Here is a 23168-nt window from a genome sequence, read left to right as displayed (position 1 = left end):
TCATTTATGCCTGTAGCAACTAATTTAATGATGAAAAACTTAGAATATCTGTCTACATTTTTTTTTTTCACTCCACAAGTGTGGATCTCACAGCTCGTTACTGTATATACTTAACTCCTGTAATGGCTCACATTTCTGTAGGATGACTGCAGTTTAGGAGTGGAGTATCTTTGTAAATAAAGATGTCTTTTAAAAGTTGTATTAAATAAAAATTTATACTTGGAATGAAATGTTTTTAAGGACTTCACCATGCAGAACAAATGAGGACCCTTCTTGCAAATATCAACAGTGTAATTATGTGTCATTTCTTTTGTTGATTGTTAGTTTGCTGGGGATTAAAACACAAGTGGTCATATTCAGGCTGGTTAGATTAGTGATTTTAATATGAAACCATTGCTTTTAGAATAATCATGGGCCAGACTGGGAAGAAATCTGAGAAGGGACCAGTGTGTTGGCGGAAGCGTGTAAAGTCAGAGTACATGCGCCTGCGGCAGCTCAAGAGGTTCAGGCGAGCTGACGAAGTCAAGGTATCCTCCGTCTTCTGTGAAAATGCGGGTACAGTTAAGGATGGTTTACTCCCTAAAGATAAGTTTTAATTTGAAAGGGTAAATGGTCTTATTTACTGTAAGATAAATGAAAACTTGGAAGTTAAGGTCCTTGGTCTGTCTTAACATAAAAATCGTACCATGCACATTAGTGAAGTGGAAAGATTTTAATCTAATGGTTATTCAGTCTACTTGGAAATCACCATCTTTTCAGTGTAACTTTGTACTGCATGTGGAGACCCAGGACCCAAATATAAAGGAATGTGTTTCATGGTACTGTGTTCCTAAAGTCATTGTGATTTAAAAAATATATAGATATATACAGAGTTAACAAAGAAAGGATGGAAATAATTTCCTCTTCCCCTTCTACTCTCAGTAAAATAATAGGTGTGGTGTTTTTGTATTATTTGAATGTGAGAAACCACAGTTTAGTGTAAAATCCATATGCTTTTGAAGGAATGTCCCTGATACTTTTGAGGAATCACTCAATTTTAACCTTCATTAGAGATGTTACAAATTTTCTAACAATGAACAATTTCTTTTCTCCTCTCCTTCATTTTTTTTAAAGAGTATGTTTAGTTCCAATCGTCAGAAAATTTTGGAAAGAACAGAAATCTTAAACCAAGAATGGAAACAGCGAAGGATCCAGCCTGTGCACATCCTGACTTCTGTGAGCTCATTGCGCGGGACCAGGGAGGTTGGTGAACTCACGCGCTGTATGAATTATCAGTGCATTTTGGTTTTTGCTTTTGGAATGTTGGTTGGTTGTCGAGAGGAGGCCATTGACCTCGGATGTCCCTTGTTTTATTGTTATTTCTCTTTAATGTGCAACTGATTCCTAGATTTTTATAAGACTGTTCATTTAAAAAGAACTTTAAATACTCTCGAATGTCCTCATCAGATCACAAGTTAGAGCAAGGCTTTCTGATGCATAGTTGTCTTTTTTCCTCCCCCTTCATATGAATTAGCCGTGCTGTAAGAAATGGTTCTTTTTCATCCATACTTATGGAGTAAACAAGCTTCTTCTTATACATTTTGTCCAAATTCTAAGGCTCTCTCTATAAGAATTTTTAAATTTGGGGTTGAGAGGTCAGAATTTCCTTTTTTAATAGAATTTTTTTGAACGAACAAGGTAGATCTTAATCACTCCAAAAAATTACTGTTTTCAAAGGAAGGCAATAAATCTATGGTAGATTTTATAATGAGATAACACATTAAAACATAGTGGCAGCAAGATGAAAAGAAAATGGCAGAAACTTACACAGTATGGAACCAATCAGTAGGATTTTGGTTAAAGCATTTCTGTTTAAGTACCTGTTTTATGCAGGAAGACATGGCATGTGATATGGAATGCTATTTGAATGGGCATGGACGCAAAAAGAGGGAAGAAAGTGATTTGAAATTTAGATTATGCCATGTAGTAGATGATTGTTGACCTGGGTGTCTGCACATGGAAGGCATCTAAACAATGGAATTTGTTCTAAAATAATGTGTTTTCAATGAGCAGTCATTTTTTATATGATATTGTAATAATCAAGCACTAATTTGGTGTCTTACGAGACCTGTTGAGATTGTGTGATGCACTGGCTTCAGAGACTGGTCAGTGCTGTTAGAGTAGCTCAGTCTGTGCTACAGACATGGTCCTAGTGGTGATTTCAGTGATGGTGTTGTGGTCTTGATGGTGATACATATGGCTTGGGATGATTCTTATTTATGCATTTTGTCAGTTGACCGCTCTTTAAGCTCTGACTTGCAGTTGTATAAATATGTATTATATGTTATTAACACCTTCCAGTCATGTGCAACAGGTCAGGACCTACACATTAGAGGTAAATGACTAATTAATATACTAAGGGTGAAAGGGATTCTTTTCTATGCCAGTCAGAATGTTCTCGAAAGGGATCAGGATGGAGCCTCTAATTCTTTTGAAAGTGACCTTTTGGAAATTTTGAAGTGAAGGAAAAAGAAACCTCGTTTTTTTTCTCTCCAGAGGGATACATTTTAGAAATTTGGAGAAATAAAGTAGGAACACACGGAATACTTAATTTCGCCACCCATTACAAACTTCAAAATGCTGTTGAAAGCCCAGCCTACATTTATAATAAAAGTGAACAGCAGTAATGATTTCTGGCACTGCACTAGGTACTACTCTACCTCATTTTGTCTTCGTGATGGTTGTATTACCACTTTTTTATTCCCAGGTGAGGAAACTGAGCCTTAGAAGAATTAAAGTCAGTTTCCTTGCTCTAATGATCTGATGTGGGCCTGGAAGAGTACACTTTGCTCAGACACATTAAGAAATTATTAAAGTTCATTATTTATGTACAACCGGAATTGCTCATGATACAATTTTTGGTGTTAAATTTAAGAGTACAGTTTATTCAAATGAGTATTTACTAATTGCATTTTGCTTTTAATTTTGTCAAGTGGAGATAAAAGTCATTGAATGTAAAGATACCTAACTTTTTATTGAGTTCATGAGAGAAATTGTAAGAAGAAATTAGCATTTTAATGAAACAAGTGTTTTTCTAAACTTAGTACCCCATGCAGGTTGAGAAAAAACATTTTCACAAAACAGGAGGGGAAAAGGAGGAAAGTAACCCCTAGCCTCAGGAATTCAGGTTTTGTTGCATGGAACTCTGGTCAAAGCACGTTTGTTTTTGAGCCACTCTTAATTACTGATTCTGCTTGAAGTGATTTGTCTTCTCCTCCTAGCGGCACCCGCCCCCCCCCGCCCCTTTAAAACCATCATCACTGACTTTTGGAAGCTGAAGGTTTATACAGTTTGTGATAAGCTTTTTGGTGTTATCACAATAAATAATAGAATTTTAGGGCTGGAAAGGACTTTAATGATCTCTGTCTAGTTTCCTTACTTTTCAGATGAGACTATATCCCTGTTATTTTTTCTTCAGTTTGAGCATTTCCAGCAATATATCAGTTTCTTTTATATGCTTTAAAAGTTGGAATCAACTAGGTCAGAAGCAGGAGGATAAATAGGTTAGCCTCTTTTGCAACGACTTTCCTAGTAATAGGCTTGTAGGGTTGGCAGAATTTGGGACTGCACTGTTGACCCAAACACCTAGAAAGTCCATGGCTTTCAACATTTGGAAGTGCTGTTGTAACAGTGTTTTAATTAAGTCCTTATTTTTATAAGCTGATCCTTTATAAGTGTTGTCTTCAGTTTAAATCCTTTGAGCATGACGACGATTCAATGACAATTTTCAGTCATTCACTCAAGTCTTCTACTTTATTCCCTTCTGTACTTGTAGAAGGGGATAAGCTCAGTTTTAAAATGACCAATTTTATCTAGGTTATTTTAGTAAAGAAAGTCTGACAAGTTTACTTTCTGATCTAATGAAGTGACTGCTGTAGATTCTGACTTGAGATCAAGGAGCCTTGCAGTCGACCTGGAGACCACATCTTTAGTCTGTTGTTTCCTTAATGCATGCTTTTAGGAGACTTGTGGGTACTTATTTTTTGGTGTTGAAGTTACAGAACCTAAGCCGTGTTGCCCATAGGATCTTAATACAGAGTATGTGTCTATTTTCTCTTTTTAAAAATACTTCTGACTTCTTGAAGACAGTGACTGTAATATATGTTACATATATTTCCTTTGCTCTTCAGTTTATCTTTTTAAGGAGCATTCAGCTTAAAAATGTTATGAAACGATACATACAGGCCAAGGGATGTATGCCGTATTGCCATAATATGTGGCTGTTTGTCAGAAGATTATTTCTAGGTGACATTTGTTACTTTGTCTCATCAGTCAGTAAAGAACTTTATCTTCTTTAAGTCTGCACATTGGTAATCCTGTTCTTTAATGTGTCTGTTTTTCCAGTTTTGACGAAGAAGCTGGTTTAGGAGTTACTCTTGTAGTCCTTACTAGTGCATTTCTTTCTGTACATTTTCCATTTCTTGCTGAAAACAACAAGGCACTTTTCCCTTTCATTGATTCTTCATATCAAGATTTTTATTACTTGTATGTATTATGACTGTGAAAGGGAGGCTTGCTCAAATGATGTCTGTCTTCTGGGCAAGTGGTGTGATTGGTTTAATAATTTAAAAATATCCTGCCAATATGCATTTTTAGATTCCCAGGAGAATGTAATGTTCTTTTAAGAATTCTGTGTCTTGTTTACTAATGAAAGAGTAAGAAAAGTGGGGCTTCTTCAGAATGTTTCGCACATACAACAAGCAGCATCAGAAGGACCTCCTAGCCCTCATATTCATGAAGAATTAAAAGTCTTTTGGACTTTTCAGTACGTACAGGTTTGCTCTTCCTATTGATATCTTAAAATTTTAAGTTCATCACCTATCATTTGTTATTTGCAAATGAATTTTTTTCGGGGCGGGGGGGAGGCTTCTTTCATGATGCAGAATGTATAAGTTCTTTCGTAAGGTTGCAGTTTGGGCTTATTTTTGTTGAAGGAGAAGGAAAACATTGTCTTGTTTACCTGTAAACACTTGATTGCATTATTTATTGATGTGGTAATGCAGTTTCCTCAGTTAATTGTAAATAGAAATTTAGTTACTATACACAAAGAAAAAATAACATGCTGGTGTACCCAATGTGTAGTGCTCTTTACTTAAATATACTCCCAACTTTCAACACAGTAACATGCTTTCTTTCCTTTGGGAATTCCAGGATTATAGGACCAATATGTCCTGCCCAGCATTTAAGCAGGTGTGGCAGGGAGCTGGGTCATTTTTCTCATGTCTTAGACATAGATGAATGGTTCTCCCAAGTGTGTGTCTTTACTCTCAGTCTGAACATATCCATCCTTTCTTGGTTGCTCAAGAAACTGGTTTCTTAGTTGCTTTCTGCTGCTCTTTGTCCCTCTTAACCATCTGTTGGTTGAATCTTGTGTTAACTCTGCCAGTCCTTCCTGTTCGGGTCACTTTTTCAAATCACGGCAGCCTTTCTGGCTTTCTTTCGGCTGAAATAGATGGAATATTACTTAAATGACCATAAGGAGGTGTTCCTTTGCTTTTGAAAGGAAGCTAATATAAGCATTTTATGCTTTTCCAAAAAGGCCATGTAAAAAAAAGATCACTTCTGTTGTTTGAGCTTATATATTATTATCATATATTAAAGATATATCGTACACTTATGATGTTTGAGTTCATATTTTAAATTTAAGATTATATATCTTAATTTTAAAAAGTGAACTTCTCAAAAATGTCAAATGTTTATTTTGTACTACTGAATAAACCAGAAGTTGTGCTTAATTTGCTGTTTTTCTCCAAGAACAAACTGTGTATACAGTTTGTGTTTTAAAATTTAGTGTTAAATTGACCAGTACAGAGATCAAGTCTGTCCTCAAAATGCAAAACCAAATTTTGACAGCTGTTTTGAAAACAAACAGAATGAACCAAAACCCAAAGAAATGCTTATCTAGTCTGCAATGTTAAAAATTGTTCATTGCTCTGAAGAAATAAGAAAATTTTATTAGACCTAGAACTACTATCACAGTATAGCTTGATAATTTGGATTGACTTAAATCCGCTGCTTAGGATTCTGTTTTATCTTCTCTTACTAGATTTTGCAAAAGAATATTATTTGAGTACCATTTTGAGAGGGTTGGGTAGATTTCATGAGCTACCTTGGCAACCGATGAGGCACTTTTAATACTAGCTAATGTGAATATCTGTTGGGTTAATGAAACTTTTGTTTTTTATCTTTTTCTTCAATTAAAAGATCACTGTAAAATATTAACTGTAAACATTCAAATAAAACAGAAATATATGAAACAGGAGCAAAAGGCCCTGTCATCCAAGCCCTGTGACTTTTATTCTCTGATTTCTTTTTCTATGACATGTTAATTATAATGATAATATATATTTTATTTTAAAAAGTTATTCCCAGATAAAACATGCCTGCCTTTTGGGGCCATCGCTTTACATCTGTCCGGGTCTTCAGTATATTCAACAGTGCACAGTGCTTGGTCCTGCGGATTTACCGTAATTAATTGCCCTATTCATAATGGATGAACATTTAGGGTTTTTTTTTTTCCTTTTGCAGTTAGCCTTTCAGTGAATATCCTTCATACACATCTTTGCATCTTTTGAGTAATTTTGTAGGAAGAGTTTCTGGAAACAGTATTACTAGGTCAAGAGGATATGCATATTTAAATTTTTAATAGCTATTACCAGATTGCCCCCCAAAAGTTTTACATTTACACTCTCACCAACTGTTTATAGTGGTGTCTGTTTATCTATATTCCCAGCATAAAATGTTAATCTTTGTCAGTGTGATAGGTAAAACATTACTGTAGTTTGCTCTCCTTTCGTTCATCAGTGAAGTTAATTTTAAGTACCTATTGTTTGTTTATATTTCTTCTATGAGTTGGCTGTTATGGTCTTGGATCTTTTAAAATTGGGTTGGACTTTTTCTTATGATTTTAAAGGACTTTTTGTATATTATAAATACTAGTTTTTAATCATCTGTTCTGCAGATTTCCCCCCCATTTTCATGCTATTTCTGGGATGTTTTGGTTATACAGAAGTTTTAAATGTTTATGTAGTCAAATTAGAATTTCTTCTTTTGATTTCTGTGTTTCTTTAAGGCTTACAAAGCCTGTATCTACTTCAAGATTATAAATTACCCACCTTTCCTTCTAGTTTTCATTTTTATATTTTAACATCATTTAACCTATTCGGAATTTCCTTTGGTGTAAAGAGTGAGTGGGGAATTTTGTTTTCAATTTCTTTTCTATTTGGCTTTGTTGTTTCAGCACGATTCACTAAATGATCAATCCGTGAGCAATTGGGGAGCGGTTATAAATCTGTTTTGCAAAGATCAGCAGAATTGGCCTGTCTGATTGGTGGTCACGGAGCAGGTTTATTAGCACCTGAGCAAGGGCTTCGCGCTTCTGAGACTACGGTCCGGTGGCCGTCCTGCCTTTTTACCTTAGCCAATGGCTCTGCTGCTCTGTGGCGTTCAGCCCCACGTCCACTCACGGGAGCGAGGCTTCACAACGGCTGTGCTGCCACAGCTGATGGGAACCATGACTTTATTCTTTGTTCTGCTTCTTAGTTTTTGTTTACTTTCTTTTTTTTTTCAATGATAGAAATGGTCTTATTTGCCACTCGCAGGACTATTACTGAATTAGGTTCTTGGGTTTGCATGTCACGGACAAACATGGCTCTGGTTACGTGCTTTACGTGCTGTGTTGGGTGTTTTACCAACTTACGTCCTGTGACTATTGTTCTGTTTCTGATCTCCAGTATTTTAGCAAAACTGCAGATTATGAGGAGATGATTTACCCTAACAGCCCCCTTCAGACCCAGACTGCATTGGGTTTTTAATAGTTACTATATTAACCAGGTTTATAGATTTATGACCTCTTTACTCGGGCTCAGGCTTCTGAAGCTAGGACGCAGGGAAGAGCTTTAAGGCTCCAAACTTCCTGAAATTGAACTTCACATGTTACCTGTTCTGTGTGAAATGCTGTATATGCCCCCGCCCCCTGCCCTGGAAGAAGTGCCAGACTGATGCTTATAGGGTGGCATCTTTCTGTTCTTAAGTGAGCTCAGGGCAGGAGCCTCGTGTTGCTGGTGGAGGTTTCCCCCAAGTCCGGACGGCTCTGCAACATACGTATCCAGCAGCAGAAATGAGAATAATTTACAGTCTGGCATGAACCACTCCTGTACTCCTTAGCTCCAGCGCCCTTGATTAGCTGCTTTAATTTAATGTGCCTGTGTCAAGATCCGATCAGGATGTTTTATTTCTGACCCTCTCCTTAACCACCCTTCTCCTAATCATCCTGAGTGAGTTAGGAACTCACTTCTACTGTGAGCTTTTCTTGACCCAGACCTGATACTTACCTCATTCCAGTTTTTTCTTCAGTGCTTACTTCACATAAAAGCAGTCTGAAATTAAGTTATGTACACGATCATTTTCACCAGGAGGCCTAGCTGGTTTAAAACTTGGTGTGTCATCTTTTCTCTACTCACATCTTGAAGAATATGGGTAGTTTCAGAAACGCTCAGCTTTTCCCTGGAGCTGGGTGGCAGCTGATGCTTTCTTTCATACACCTTAGATGTGAGACAGTTCCTTATTGTTTTTACTCGGAAAAGCTAAAGGATATTAGACAACATCACCAGTTCATTGTGTCTCTGGCTTGAATTAAATGGGCCAACCAGGATCCAAGAATATTTTTAACTTGGCTAACTGAGTGTATTTTTTCCCCCTACTATATGGAAGTCGGACATAACCCTTCTAATGTGAAAGATTGTTGAGAGACCGGATGGCTATGACTGTTGCCCTTTGTGATGTCCCACTGTAAGATGGGGAGTCATACCTACCTCCTAGGGTAGTGGTGAATTTTAAAGAAGTTAACTTTGGTAAAGTCTCTAGCACAGTGCTTGGCACATAGTAGGGTGTGTTAATTTCTTTCCCTTCCCTGCAGGCCATTCACCTGCTCTTCCCTCTACGATTTTCCATAACACAGTTTTTACTTGGAACCAGCCTTCTGCCAAGAGTCTCAGTTTGGTTGTGTACTCCTACAACTACTATTTTTGGCTTGACTTCCCTCTCCAGCTCCCAGTGGTCCAGCCACACAGTCGCCTATTGTACCAGCTGGTTGATGTAAGTCTATCCATCCTCAGAGGAACCTGGTTACTTACCAGTAAGCTGTGTTTCTCTGAAAATGTAGCATCCTTGGTAACTAATATAGTTGTTTTCTTTCTTTACCATCAATGATGGATTACCTACAACAACTTCCTTGTGTGATCCTCAAGTTGGAACTAGAATTAGAGAATTTAATTTGTTGATATTGGTCTCCTAGTGAGTTCCTGAGTCCAAGACATATGACTCTGATCAGGTAAAATGCTGTGGAGACCCATGAGGTCAAAATCCTTTTCAGTGCTCTGAGTGATATGAGACAATAATATAAAGTGTCAAGGATGATACATTTTCAAAGAAAAAAAGTTACTGGTAAGTAACTGGGATTTTTGAGTAATATTCCTGTAAGTCAATAAATAAGAATTCCCAAACTTGTTTTACCAACAAATGCTTTTGCATTTGAATATTATTTCATAAATGAAAGGGATATGGTTATTAGTTAAGGTTAATAGTTAAAGAATGGGGTAGGTTTCTAGAGATACTACATAGATAATGAGGTGGGTATAGACCTTCAGTTTGCTAAATAGGTGTTCTCTTAGCTTTAAAAAGAAATTGAAGTCAAAGTCTCCATTAGGGAAAAATCAGCAAATGCAGTTGGTTCGTTCCAGAAACATTTTTTGAGTGCCTACTCTTTTTTGAGACACTGTGCTGAGTATTGTTGCGAGACAGAGGTAAAACCACACTCGGCCACAGCCGCTTTGAGAGCTTATTTCCAGCCCCTTGGTGACACTTTTATGACTCAGAATTGAGGTGATGGGTCATGGGGGTATGGCAGGTGTGGGGTTGGAGATAGTACTTAGCGTTGCAGCCTTTGCTGTCTTATTTTCTGTGCTTCTCTAAGTTCTTTCTGTTAACGGAAAAGTCAGCTGACCTCGTTCAGTAGACTCAGAGCATTTTCGCTGTCACTAGAGCAAACAGGTGGAACAGAGCCAGCGTTCCTCCTGTCTGGTAGTTGAATAGGATATTCAGCAGTCCTCCCGTAAGTGTGACCTTGGATTTAGATATTAAAGCAGGTGAATAAGTCAGAGTTGGAGAAGCAGCCGCTCCCCCTCGCCCCCCAGGCTTTAAAGGGGGCCAGTCTTCAGAATTAAAATCACAGAATTAATTTACCTCCGCCATGTGTAGAACAAAAATCAAAAACTCCAATTTAATTGTTTTGCAAGAAATGAAATTATTTTGTATTTAAAATCACTGGGTAGTGTATAGCACTTTATTCCGTAGTTATAACCACTCCTTGCCCCAGAGTGACCTGGTTAAGTAACTTAAGAAGAAGGAATGAAGGCATGGTAGGAATAGGACAAGAGGCAGATGCTGGGGGAGGAGATGCCCTGTGACACTGTTGGGTGTCTCTCTTGCACAGCACCCATTGCACGGGCATCTCAGGGTGAGAACTAGAGCATAGGCATGAAGCTTGTGGGTGTTGGAATCAGACTTAGGCTTCCATCCTGGCTTGGTAATTTACTACCTTTCTGACTAGGCAAGTTATTTAACCTCTCTGAACCTCAGTCTCCTCCTCATTTTGTGAAATCGTGATGCCAAAGGCTAAGATGAGAAGTGGTTAAGAAAATGTATATAAAGCACTTAGCACAGTGCCTGCAACATAGTACGTGCTCAATAAATGTTAACTGCTGTTATTATTGGACGGATGGATGAGGAATTGCATCGGAGGCCAAAGAAGGAAACAGGGAAAGATTGCGGGTTCTGGAGTTTTAGTAAACTGTTCACACCTTCTTATTGAGCTATGAGCTTTCTAGTATTATCTTTAATCTTTGCCCTTTTGGAAAGCAAATTAATGGATTAATCACTGTCACAGTTCTTCCTAACTACTCTATCTTTAAACCTTCACTTCCACTGAGGAAGGAACTATTTTTGTGCTGCGGTGACTGTGACTATTGGAAGATTATCCCCCTGGCCTGAGGAAGTGCTGAGGGCCAGGTGGGCCTGGATGCCAAAGACTTCCACTCTGATTTCACCAAATCTAGACCCGCGATTTTTAAGTCCTCTTAAATAAAAATGAAACATTTAATAATTATGTGTGTTGTATAGACATGACTTTTTTGGTTTCATTTTACTACTTCAATTCTACTTCTTTTTGCTCTATTTTCATGGATTATATGTCCAGGGTATTTTTGAGAAGGCTCTGGAGACCTGATAATTGGGTAATGGTACTCTTTTAAGAAAAGCTGGATTCCTAGACAGGATCGAGAGTGCTGTGGTATTTGGGCACAGATCTTTACCGTATTTCATCAAGTCAAAGATGCAAACTTTTTAACATTTTAACATCTGAAACTGGCATGCATCTTAGAATCACTGTGATAAGAAAGCATTGTGTTATAGTTTAATTGGCAACATTATTTTCTTAATGATACAGAAGATAATGGTGTGCTTTGAAATTGATGTCATCGTAGATTGGATGAAATATGGTATTTCAGGGAAATATATTTACTTAATGGGCATTAGAAATGTATAGAAATGTGGTATCGTGACAATATGTGTAGTGGGTAAGAGCAGGGGCTCCAGAGTCAGACGTTCTGGGTTTAAATTCTAGCCCTAACAGTGTATGACTTTGGGCCAGTTACGTATCCTTTCTCTATCTTAGTTTTCTCACCTGTAAAATGAGCGCTAAGAATAGTCCCCATCATACAGCGCTGTTATGAGGACTAAATATAAGACGTGCAAGTGTTTAAAATAGTGCCTAGCACATAGGAAGTGCTTAATAACATGAGTTATTATTGTTAATAATTTAGAGCTTACACTTCTGCAGAGTTGATTTGAATCCATTTCGTTGTGATTGAAATTCAGGTCTATTACCTTTAATATTTGTGTATCATCTGATAATATCAGCAAATGACACTTGGGTTTTTAAAAAGGGAAGGTAAAGGTAAGACAGTTTAACCTAACAAGTTTCTATATTCTTATTAAGATTTAAGTGGCATATTTGGTGTGTGTATATATATATATATATATATATATATATATATATATTATTCCGTGTGGATGAGATGTAAATGAAATTAAGCAGTGAGGTAGAAAATTTATAGTGAAAGCAAGGAGCAGTTAATCTGAGGCCAACCTAAATATAATATTTGATTCTTATTGATACTGGTAAGTATGGAAAGGGTTGGAAGGTTTTGAAAATTTGCAAAATCTGAAGCTTTTTCTATCACTAGGTAAAAGAGAGGAGAGAATCCTTTCTGGTTTTTATGAACTTACCGTCTCAGTAAAGAAATTTCTTTTTCAAAATGCTGTAAGTAGGCAGCATCTCTTTATAATATGATGCCTACAGCTTCAGGTTGTCCTTTTATTCTTACGAGTCAATTTTATTTTTTCTGTTCTAGTGTTCGGTGACCAGTGACTTGGATTTTCCAACACAAGTCATCCCGTTAAAGACTCTGAATGCAGTTGCTTCAGTACCCATAATGTATTCTTGGTCTCCTCTACAGCAGAATTTCATGGTATGTAAATAATGTGTCTTCTTATTTGGTAATCACTTCTTTTAAATAAAAAAGCATAGATAATTTTCTTGTCAAGGTGAGTTAAGATAGTATAAGTAAAAATAGCTATCGAAATGGGAGTACTTAGAGTAATTTTTTAAACCAATTAATATATGTATTTTTAAGCCTTTTCGGTGTTGATGTTGCTCTTTTCTTAGTCCTTTCTAGTTAAAATATTCTCCAAAGGAAAAGTATTAAGCAAAAGCCACACCTGAGATTAAAAATATATTTAAAAGATGAAGCTTCTAGTTCTTATCCTTGAAGATGTTGGTCAGTATCCTGTAATCTCAGTCTGACTTTGAGGTTTTGTTAATTGAGAACGTATTATTTAAAACAATTTTAGGCAGCATGTTATTAAGTGATAACGTACACTATGAAATATTCTCAGGGCAAGGTTAAGCACTCTTCCACAGATAACACTGGCACAATAGCTTTTGTAATGAAATGCCAGTATTTAATCCTTTATAGAAGTAGGATGAAGGAGGATGGAACAAAAGAGAAATTTGAGTATGCATTCTTGACTTATGTTGTTAAATTAAAGATACATAGTTTTATTACTTAGTTGGTATATAAAATAATAGGGCTATTACAGTGTTGATGGAAGTCCTTGGTGAGCCTACTTTAGAGAATTACCTGCTAGATTTTTAAATAAACAGATGTTTCTAATGGCTTCAGTAACTTTGCTCTTAAAAATTTTGCAGTGGAGGCTTAAAGGCAAACTTCAGATTCTCTTTTGCCATTGTGTATTTTTGTGCATTTAAGGCTTTATTCAGAAACATTTTGTTTGAGAATCATGTTGCAGGAGCTTCTGGGAGGGTTCATATTTTCACAGACTGTAATTCTGAAAGCATATAGTGTTTAAAGTTGTCAGTAAATTTTACTTCTTTTTTTTTAAACCATTTAAAAAATTGAAGTATAGTCAGTTTATACTGTTGTGTTAGTTTCAGGCATACAGCAAAGTGATTGTTTCAGATTCTTTTCCATTATAGGTTATTACAAGATATTGACTATAGTTCCTTGTGCTATACAGTAGGTCCTTGCTGTTTATTTTATATATAGTAATGTGTATATGTTAACCCCAAACTCCTAATTTATCTCCCCCTCCAAAGGTGTCAATAAATATTATGAATCATCCATGGGTTTTGCTGGTGACGAAAGCTAGGTCAGGCAAGCTGTCTTTATTATGGCTAGGATATATTTTGAGGTGCAAAGGTTATATGGCTATAATTGGGAAGACAAAACAGCCAATTGTCATTTAATTTTGGCTTGTGTCCAAAATAATTAACTCTCCCAGTTTAAATGGGATTAGTGCAGGTGAGGTGTGATGGCAGCTAGACTCATTAGTTGTATATAAGCTTGACCCTGAACAGAACAATAAATACATTAACATCTAAATTTTCCTTTTATACCCCATATGCACTTTTTCTCCCGGTTTCCCTTTTCCTTGTTTGTCTAAGGTACCATTATCTTTAAGAACTCTGCAGTTATCCTTAATTTGTTATGTAGGAATAATTTGAAAAATTTCCCTTTTCTTCCTGTTTCCTGCCTGCTCCTACGTGACCGTTCCGTGTGTGTGTCACGGCCTTTTGCCGGCGTATTCCTCCCTGTCGATCATGGGCCAGCCTAAGGCACCTCACACTTGACCTTTGATCTTAGCCAAAAGGCCGAGAAGCGGTAGGCACCTCACGCTTGACATAGTTGCCATGTCCTCCCATCAGTCTTACTTAGCCAGTCCATTCTGTTTATCAGAATTATCTTTCTGAAATTCTGTTTTTAACCAATACCTTGTTCAGAGGCCCATTAAGACTTAGACCTATCCTTGTTTTAGTCTCCATGTTGAGATATGGACTTCAGAAACTTTGTCTTTTTTTTTTTTTGCGGTACATGGGCCTCTCACTGTCGTGGCCTCTCCCGTTGCGGAGCACAGTCTCCAGTCATGCAGGCTCAGTGGCCATGGCTCACGGGCCTAGCCGCTCTGCAGCATGTGGGATCTTCCCGGGCCGGGGCACGAACCCGTGTCCCCTGAATCGGCAGGCGGACTCCCAACCACTGCGCCACCAGGGAAGCCCTTATATTAGTTTTTATTTCCTTTTCCTTTTTTGGGAGTATGGTTATTTATGGGTTCTTTTTTTGTGGAATATCCTTTTCTTAATAAATTTATTTATTTTGTCTTTGCATTGGGTCTTCATTGCTGCGCGCGGGCTTTCTCTAGTTGGGGCGAGTGGGGGCTACTCTTCGTTGCAGTGCGCGGGCTTCTCATTGCGGTGGCTTCTCTTGTTGCGGAGCGTGGGCTCTAGGCGCGTGGGCTTCAGTAGTTGCAGTACTCAGGCTCAGTAGTTGTGGTGCATGGGCTAAATTGCTCCGCGGCATGTGGGATCTTCCTGGACCAGGGCTCGAACCCGTGGCCCCTGCATTCACAGGTGGATTCTTAACCACTGCACCACCAGGGAAGCCCTCGCTGGTTTTGATAAACCATAGTTCATCGATCCTAAGAAAACTTGGAAACGTCTGAAATAGGCATGTCTTAAAATTGATGATGAGTCGTAATTTGCAGCATTTTTTCCTTTCTTAGAGGTACATAAGATAACGGTAAGTTTTAATGATTGATGAAATATTAGATTAGGTAATACAGTATTTTTTCTTAAATTATTTCCCTGTAAACAGTTTGTTTTCTCAGATATGCTTATTGATGTGAAGGGTTTTTTACTTCTTTGTGGCTTTTAGAATTTGATGTCTATTTTAGATCTGGAGAACTGGGTACAGACATCTACTTATGAAAAAATATTGTTGTATTTCAGTTATGTTACATTTACTCTTAAAAAATTTGATACTTAGGATAAGCCTGCTTTTTAAATATTTTTTACTTTTAGGTGGAAGATGAAACTGTTTTACATAACATTCCTTACATGGGGGATGAAGTTTTAGATCAGGACGGGACTTTCATTGAAGAGCTAATAAAAAATTATGATGGAAAAGTACACGGGGATAGAGGTGAGTCATGTGTTTATTCTCTTGGAAACACGGCCAGAGAATTGATATTTTATTATTTTTTTTAAAACATAGGTATGAAAGAGATTTTTTTTTACATTAAAATTGTTGGACTGGCCTGGGCTCACAAACCTAAAATTTTCAGTGTTTTCCCTAACTATTTTTATTTTATTTTTTTAAACATATTTATTGGAGTATAATTGCTTTACAATGGTGTGTTAGTTTCTGCTTTATAACAAAGTGAATCAGTTATACATATACATATATCCCCATATCTCCTCCCTCTTGCATCTCCCTCCCACCCTCCCTATCCCACCCCTCTAGGTGGTCACAGAGCACCGAGCTGATCTCCCTGTGCTATGTGGCTGCTTCCCACTAGCTATTTTACATTTGGTAGTGCTTATATGTCCATATGTACACTACCACTCTCTCACTTTGTCCCAGCTCACCCTTCCCCCTCCCTGTGTCCTCAAGTCCATTCTCTAGTAGGTCTGCATCTTTATTCCCGTCTTGCCCCTAAGTTCTTCATGACCATTTTTTTTGTTTGTTTGTTTGCTTTTGGCTGCATTGGGTCTTCCTTGCTGCGTGCGGGCTTTCTCTAGTTGCGGCGAGCGGGGGCTATTCTTCGTTGCAGTGCGCAGGCTTCTCATTGCAGTGGCTTCTCTTGTTGCAGAGCACAGGTTCTAGGTGCGTGGGCTTCAGTAATTGTGGCTCGCAGGCTTCAGTAGTTGTGGCTCGCGGGCTCCAGAACACAGGCTCAGTAGTTGTGCCTCGCAGGCTCTAGAGCGCACGCTCAGTAGTTGTGGTGCACGGGCTTAGTTGCTCCGCGGCATGTGGGACCCTCCCAGACCAGGGCTTGAACCCGTGTCCCCTGAGTTGGCAGGCGGATCCTTAACCACTGAGCCACTAAGGAAGCCCCATTTTTTTTTTTTTTAGATTCCATATATATGTGTTAGCGCCCTATTTTTAAATTGAAGGATCATGCTTGCCAGTTGAAAATTATTCATAGCTGGTCGTAACAAACTGTGATGTCAATAACATGTAAATTAAATGGAATTGTTTGAGTGTATGTAGATTTTAAGATTCTTTAGCAATAAAATCAGTGAGGAATAGGGCTTCTGCTTATGTGACATGGGCTCCAAAAGGCCCTATGTTCAAAAATACCTTCCCGGGCTTCCCTGGTGGCGCAGTGGTTGAGAGTCCGCCTACCGATGCAGGGGACACAGGTTCATGCGCCGGTCCGGGAGGATCCCATATGCCGCGGGGCGGCTGGGCCCGTGAGCCATGGCCGCTGAGCCTGCACGTCCGGAGACTGTGCTCCGCAACGGGAGAGGCCGCAACAGTGAGAGGCCCGCGTACCGCAAAAAAAAAAAAAAAAAAAAAAAAATACCTTCCCCACTAGGCAGCCACAGGACCTGAAATCCTGTCATTAGGATCACAGCTTTGGTGATTTAACAGGAGACCCTGTTAAAGTTCCTGGCAGGAGGGTAACCTGTAACATCCTCACATGTTCCTGTCAGGAGTGGACAGCAAGGTCTGGCAGATGCATTGTTTGGAAGGAGGCAAAGGCCATAGTTAGTCTCTAGAGAATTAGGCTACGGTGGCAGGCACTGAAAACTTGTGAAAATGACAGGTGTTGAGGATAAGTACTACTTCTGACTTTGCCTCAGGCCAGTCCTGAAAATGATCTTTCCTCACCGCATTTTAATAATAGTGTTATGGTACTGATTGATAGGCTCCAGCTGTTTCTTACAAATTAACAAAAGCATATGTGAACTTTTGTGTATTTCTGATATTTGACTTGATGAATTTCAGAATGTGGGTTTATAAATGATGAAATTTTTGTGGAGTTGGTGAATGCTCTTGGTCAATACAATGACGACGATGATGATGATGATGGAGATGATCCTGACGAAAGAGAAGAAAAACAGAAAGATCTAGAGGAGAACCGAGAAGGTACGTCTGTCTGTTACATTTGCGTGTAGCCATTACAGCAATTTTCAAAAACAATAGAGTATAGGTAAATCTTCCTTCCTTCTTTTTTCTTTTGTTAAATATCATATCAGTGGTAGTATAATCAAAATTAGAATATTATTTATAACATTTCATCCTGCACTTTTATTTCCCTTGGCTAGCAAAATAACGTTTTTTTTTTGGTTTCCCTGGGCAGTCATTATAATCATTATATATATAGCATACTGGTCATTGACTATGAACAAGTTGTGTGCTCATCACTTTATATGCGTATAGACATTTAATTCTCATAATATTCCACGAGGTAGCTTTTATCATCAGATCCACCTCATAGTTGAGGAGATGGGTTTAGTGAGATGAAGTAACTTAAGATCACAGTATTGGGAGGAAACAGAACCCAGAAAATGCTGTGTTCGGAACCAGCTCTAACTGACCCCAGAGCATATGTTTTAACCGCTACACTAATTACGGTTTGCCAGAAAATTAGAGGGTCCCAACTTAGAGCTTGGCAGTTGGTGAAGACGGGACAAAGCTCGTTATTAAGACAGCATAGAAGAATATGGGGGGAAATTGCAGTTTCAAAGAAGCGTACAGTTTTTTATAACAGGCGCCTTAGTGATCACCTGGCTCCTCATTTTACAGCCAAGGTGGGTCAGTGGCCAGACAGGGCCGCAGCGTCAGTTAGGGGCTGAGCCGGGACCACAGCCTCAGTTCTCGGTCTCGGGGCGCACTTGCAGCTTCCCACGCTTGAGTTTGAGTTTCGTCTGGCCCACCAGCCTCCCAGATCCTTGTGAGATATGTTGGAAGGAAGTGAAACATAGAGCTGGTAATTTCCTGGGAAATCAGCTTTGTTAGGCATGAGGGAAATGAAAGACTGGCAAGCTTGTTCACTTTCATTCCTTTTTCCTTTTACATTTCCCTGTTTAGATAAAGAAAGTCGCCCACCTCGGAAATTTCCTTCTGATAAAATTTTCGAAGCTATTTCCTCAATGTTTCCAGATAAGGGCACAGCAGAAGAGCTAAAGGAAAAGTAAGATTTGTTCTCTGGCCATGGTTTTGCCTCGTATGGTCTTTAACTCACCATTTTGGTTCTTTAGAAATGGAACTAATGTAGCCAGTGAGCTCCCCACTTCGTGTGTTCCCAACATCTGCAAGATACTTGACCTAATACGTGTATGTATCTGGTACCCTGTACTCCATTTATGGTAGATGGGATAAATTTGCGTGCGTGCGTGCAGACACGCACACGTACACACACAATTTACAGGAATGCGTGTAAGAGGAAATTTCTCGGGACGCCTGTAGAAATTTTAGTGCAGCTGATGTTTCATTTTAATGAATATAGTAACATTTTTCATGACAGATCTGAATCACATCAGTGAATTCGTTTCTTGATATACCATGCATAATATTTAATTGGCTCTTCATTTAAATAAAGATTGTTGTAGGCTAAACTTCTTTGTGTGTTTTAGGCAAGATAAACATCAAAAATAATACGCAGAAATCTTGTAGAAAATTTATTTTCAAAAATGTAATTCTTGTTTCACCTTTACTTTCATTTTTCTTGGTTAATGTTAGGTACAAAGAACTCACTGAGCAGCAGCTCCCAGGTGCACTTCCCCCTGAGTGTACCCCCAACATAGATGGACCAAACGCCAAGTCTGTTCAGAGGGAGCAGAGCTTGCACTCATTTCATACGCTTTTCTGTAGGCGATGTTTTAAATATGACTGCTTCCTACATCGTAAGTGCAGTTATTGTACGTTTACATTTTCTATCTTTGTTGTGGAATTATGTGTTAAAGCAACTTGGGAAGTGTCATTGATTACCACTAGAATTTGTCATTTAATCTTGCAGTTACGACTGAAAAATACGTTAGCATCATAGTATTGTTATTTCCTAATTTGCTGCTTAAGGGTTGCTCTGAAGTCTTTTGCACATGTTAAGCTGGCACTGCTGTCTCCCACTAACTTGGAATACAGATCAGTGATTTTTCCATAAATGCTAACTGAACAATTGTTTTACAATAAAACTTACTGTGACCTAGCTGATGGCCCAGAGCAACATTGCCAATACTGATGAATAACTTGTTGAATAAGAAATTGGCTAAAAAGGTGTTTCGATATATTCTTGTCTGTTTAGTGCCAAATCTGGTTTTTTTTGGGGGGGGGAGGGGCATCCTCTGAATACGTTGCTTTTAAAAACACCTGCATTTGAATACAGGTAAAGCATAACATGTTCTTAATGAGATTTACGTATGGTACATAGGATATTACTTTCTTTTTCTGACATTGCTGGGGAATGAAGTTTCTTAGTAAAATTTACAGGTAACTGGAACTTAATTAAGTACAATTTAGAAACTACCAGCTACTTCTGAGGCATGTTTTTTGGAAATATATTTCATACCTCCTGGTTGCTAAGCAGAGTTTACTTAATGTAGGTTGGCTTTTTCCACGTTAGAGGTTCGTGTGACCGTCTGTGGCATAACACCTTTGTCTCTGTGCTGAGTTCCTGTGCCCACTTTTTACAATTTTTTCCCTCATTTTCCAGTGGTACCTCTTAATGTTAATTAGCTGCCTAGGCAGCTATATCTTGCCTTATTTTGAGTTTTTGCTCTATATCTACTTAATGTTTGCTGCAGCACATAATTTGTTACATGATGTGTATCTAGGTCTGGAAATGGTCATTTGTGTGTGTGTGTGTGTGTGTGTGTGTGTGTGTGTGTGTGTGAAGTATTAGTGGTTTAGAAAAACTTGAAGTAGACTTTCTGAATTATCATTGTATCTCCTTGCAGCTGTTGTCCGTGCTCCTAATCTAGTTTAAATTGATGACTTGGTAGTTGTAATAATCCGTAGAAGCCAGCCATACTCCAGCCATTGTAGGCTTACTTACTTGGGCTTGGCAGCATTGTCATTACACAGGCCTTGAAGTAGTTGTTTTGAATTGCATTTAATTCCCCTTTACACATGATCATTTTATAAAATAATGTCCAGTTCTTAAGAATACTGTAAATTGCATTCAGATATCACTATAGCAAAAAAGTTGGTGGGAGCTCTTTCATTGGAGTCAATGCAGTGGTCCCTCCAATTTGTTGTTTATAGATGTAGCATTTGATGGACCTTTTTTGTACAGATGAGCCAAGGCAGGAGGGTACTACTTTTAAACATTATTACAAGAGTTATTTTATTGTGCTATTCCAATGTGAGTAATTTGGATGAATCTTGAACCTGCTCATCGTCTCATTATTCATGCTGGGGAGAGGAGGAGAAAAGTTGTGCTTAATGAAGCTGGTTCTCTGGGACTGACCGGTGGGCTGCTCACTGCAGTGCATGGGAGACGCGGGTCCAGCACTGCTGTGCCCACCCTTCCCCCTTGTTCCACTAGAGCCAGGCTCTTCATAGTGTAGCCCTAACACATTCTACAGGCATTTACTTGCTTTACACTGACTTGGACAAAATATCACACACTATATATTTTTCTTAGGTAAAAGAAGTCATTAAATACATTCTTAAACATACCTGTTAAATATAGCATTTTGAGCTTTTTGTTCTTTGTCTAACTGGGAATAATATAAACTGTCATGGGGATTAAATTTATTACTTACTACGTGCAAAATACTTAAAATAGCACTTGGCGTGTGTTTAGCTATTGTTATTTTAAAAATAAATCACCATTCACATGACTTACATTTCCAAAAAGCATTAAAAGGCATCCAGCGAAATCCCCCACCCCTCCTGTCCGCATCCTCACTCCCCTGTAGGTAAACCACTTCTGCTGTTAGTTCTTCTGTGTCTTTCTGTAGTTTCTTCTGGCAAACACAAATACATTCCTCTCTTTTCCCAACCACCCTATTCAAATAGCACCATACTCTCCAGGTTTTTTCCCTGTTGGACTTAACATTGTAGATATTATTCCTGTCTGGACAGCTGCATAGTCTTCTGCTGTAGGAGGCCCTGTAACTTACTGAGCCCGTCCCCCGAAGGTCAACATTTATGGTAATGGTGCCGCCGTGAATAACCTTGCGTGGTGGACCTGTACATCCTTTCCCACAAGTGCAGGTTAACCCGGTCCACTCTGTGTAGGCAGTGCCAAACTACCTGCCATACGGGGATCTGCCAATTTAAAGAACTACCAGCAAAGTAAGAGTGCCTGTTTCCCAGAGCCCAGCCAATAGAGTGTGTTAAAAAACAAACTCTGATTTTATTGATTGAACTAGTAAAATGCTTTTTAGCATAATTTAATTTGCATTTTTCTTCCTGTATGATTAAGAGATTTGTATTTTCTCTGAACTATTTTTGTCCTTTTGGCTTCGTTGGTCTTTTTGATATCTTGAAGCTCTTTATATAGTCAGGAAATTTTTTGAGATGAGTTGCAGTGGTTTTTTTTTTTCCAGTTAGCTGTTTGGTAAAAATCCCATAGCAAAGTTTAAAAAAAAAAGCCTTTAAGGTAGTTGAATCTATCAGTTGGCTTTCCCTACTACTCCAAGGTTTTAAAGGACGTCTCACTTTTTTTCTAGTACATTTTAGGCTTTTGGTGCTATATTCTTTTTTGGGGGAATAACATCTAACTCTTTGATCGGTTTGGAATTTATTCTGTTAGAATTTTGGATCCAACTCGTCCTCTGCAACTCCAGGGCTACTGTTTCCACACCATCATTTTTTTTTTTTCCCCCCAGTACGCGGGCCTCTCACTGTTGTGGTCTCTCCCGCTGCGGATCACGGGCTCCGGACGCTCAGGCTCAGCGGCCATGGCTCACGGGCCCAGCCGCTCCGCGGCACGTGGGATCTTCCCGGACCGGGGCACAAACCCGTGTCCCCTGCATCGGCAGGCGGACTCTCAACCACTGCGCCACCAGGGAAGCCCCTTAACATCTTTATTGCAGTATAATTGCTTTACAATGGTGTGTTAGTTTCTGCTTTATAACAAAGTGAATCAGTTATACATGTACATATGTTCCCATATCTCTTCCCTCCACACCATCTATTGACAAGTGTCTCTGGGGTTGCCCTGAGCCGCTGCCTTCATCACTGTCACCACAGGGGCTGGGGTCTGTTTCTGGTCTTTGGGTTCCGTTCCTTGAGTCTTTCCAGGGGGCTTTATTCACAGATCTCCTGGCCATTCTTGTATTTCTATATAAATTTTAGAACCAGTTTGTCTAATTAATAAAAAAGTCTAGGGGCTTCCCTGGTGGCACAGTGGTTGAGAGTCTGCCTGCCGATGCAGGGGACACGGGTTCGTACCCCGGTCCGGGAAGATCCCACGTGCCACGGAGCGGCTGAGCCCGTGAGCCATGGCCGCTGAGCCTGCGCGTCCGGAACCTGTGCTCCGCAACGGGAGAGGCCACAACAGTGAGAGGCCCGCGTACTGCAAAAAAAAAAAAAAAAAAAAAAGTCTAGGTGGTATGTTTATTGGAATCTCATTAAATTTATAAATTAAGGGGAAATCGACAATTTAAAATAAGGGTATGTCTAACTATGGGATAAGTCTCCTTTTGACCTTTAAAATAAGCTTTCTGATTTTCTTCCCGTAGCTCTTGTATTTAC

At 38.8% G+C, this 23168-nt stretch overlaps 1 protein-coding gene across 6 annotated transcripts in view; it reads left to right on the top strand.

The window, feature by feature from the left end:
• EZH2 (enhancer of zeste 2 polycomb repressive complex 2 subunit) overlaps positions 1 to 23168 on the top strand; it is a 63023-nt gene that overhangs the window by 23864 nt on the left and 15991 nt on the right. The window contains exons 2-8 of one of the 6 annotated variants that reach the window (XM_065884029.1): positions 404 to 527; positions 1114 to 1215; positions 12510 to 12626; positions 15536 to 15656; positions 17469 to 17609; positions 18555 to 18657; positions 19206 to 19369. In XM_065884029.1, coding sequence (XP_065740101.1) covers positions 411 to 527; positions 1114 to 1215; positions 12510 to 12626; positions 15536 to 15656; positions 17469 to 17609; positions 18555 to 18657; positions 19206 to 19369 — 865 coding nt within the window. In that variant the 5' untranslated portion in view covers positions 404 to 410. Of the gene's footprint in view, positions 1 to 403; positions 528 to 1113; positions 1243 to 12509; positions 12627 to 15535; positions 15657 to 17468; positions 17610 to 18554; positions 18658 to 19205; positions 19385 to 23168 lie in introns of those variants that run through there. The other 5 variants (XM_065884026.1, XM_065884032.1, XM_065884028.1 and 2 more) reach the window with 5 other exon arrangements.

The sequence above is a fragment of the Phocoena phocoena genome, chromosome 9, assembly GCF_963924675.1.
Source record: "Phocoena phocoena chromosome 9, mPhoPho1.1, whole genome shotgun sequence".
Taxonomy (NCBI): domain Eukaryota; kingdom Metazoa; phylum Chordata; class Mammalia; order Artiodactyla; family Phocoenidae; genus Phocoena; species Phocoena phocoena.
The sequence above is the reverse complement of the archived record's forward strand: the minus strand, read 5'-3'. Positions and strand labels throughout refer to the sequence as shown.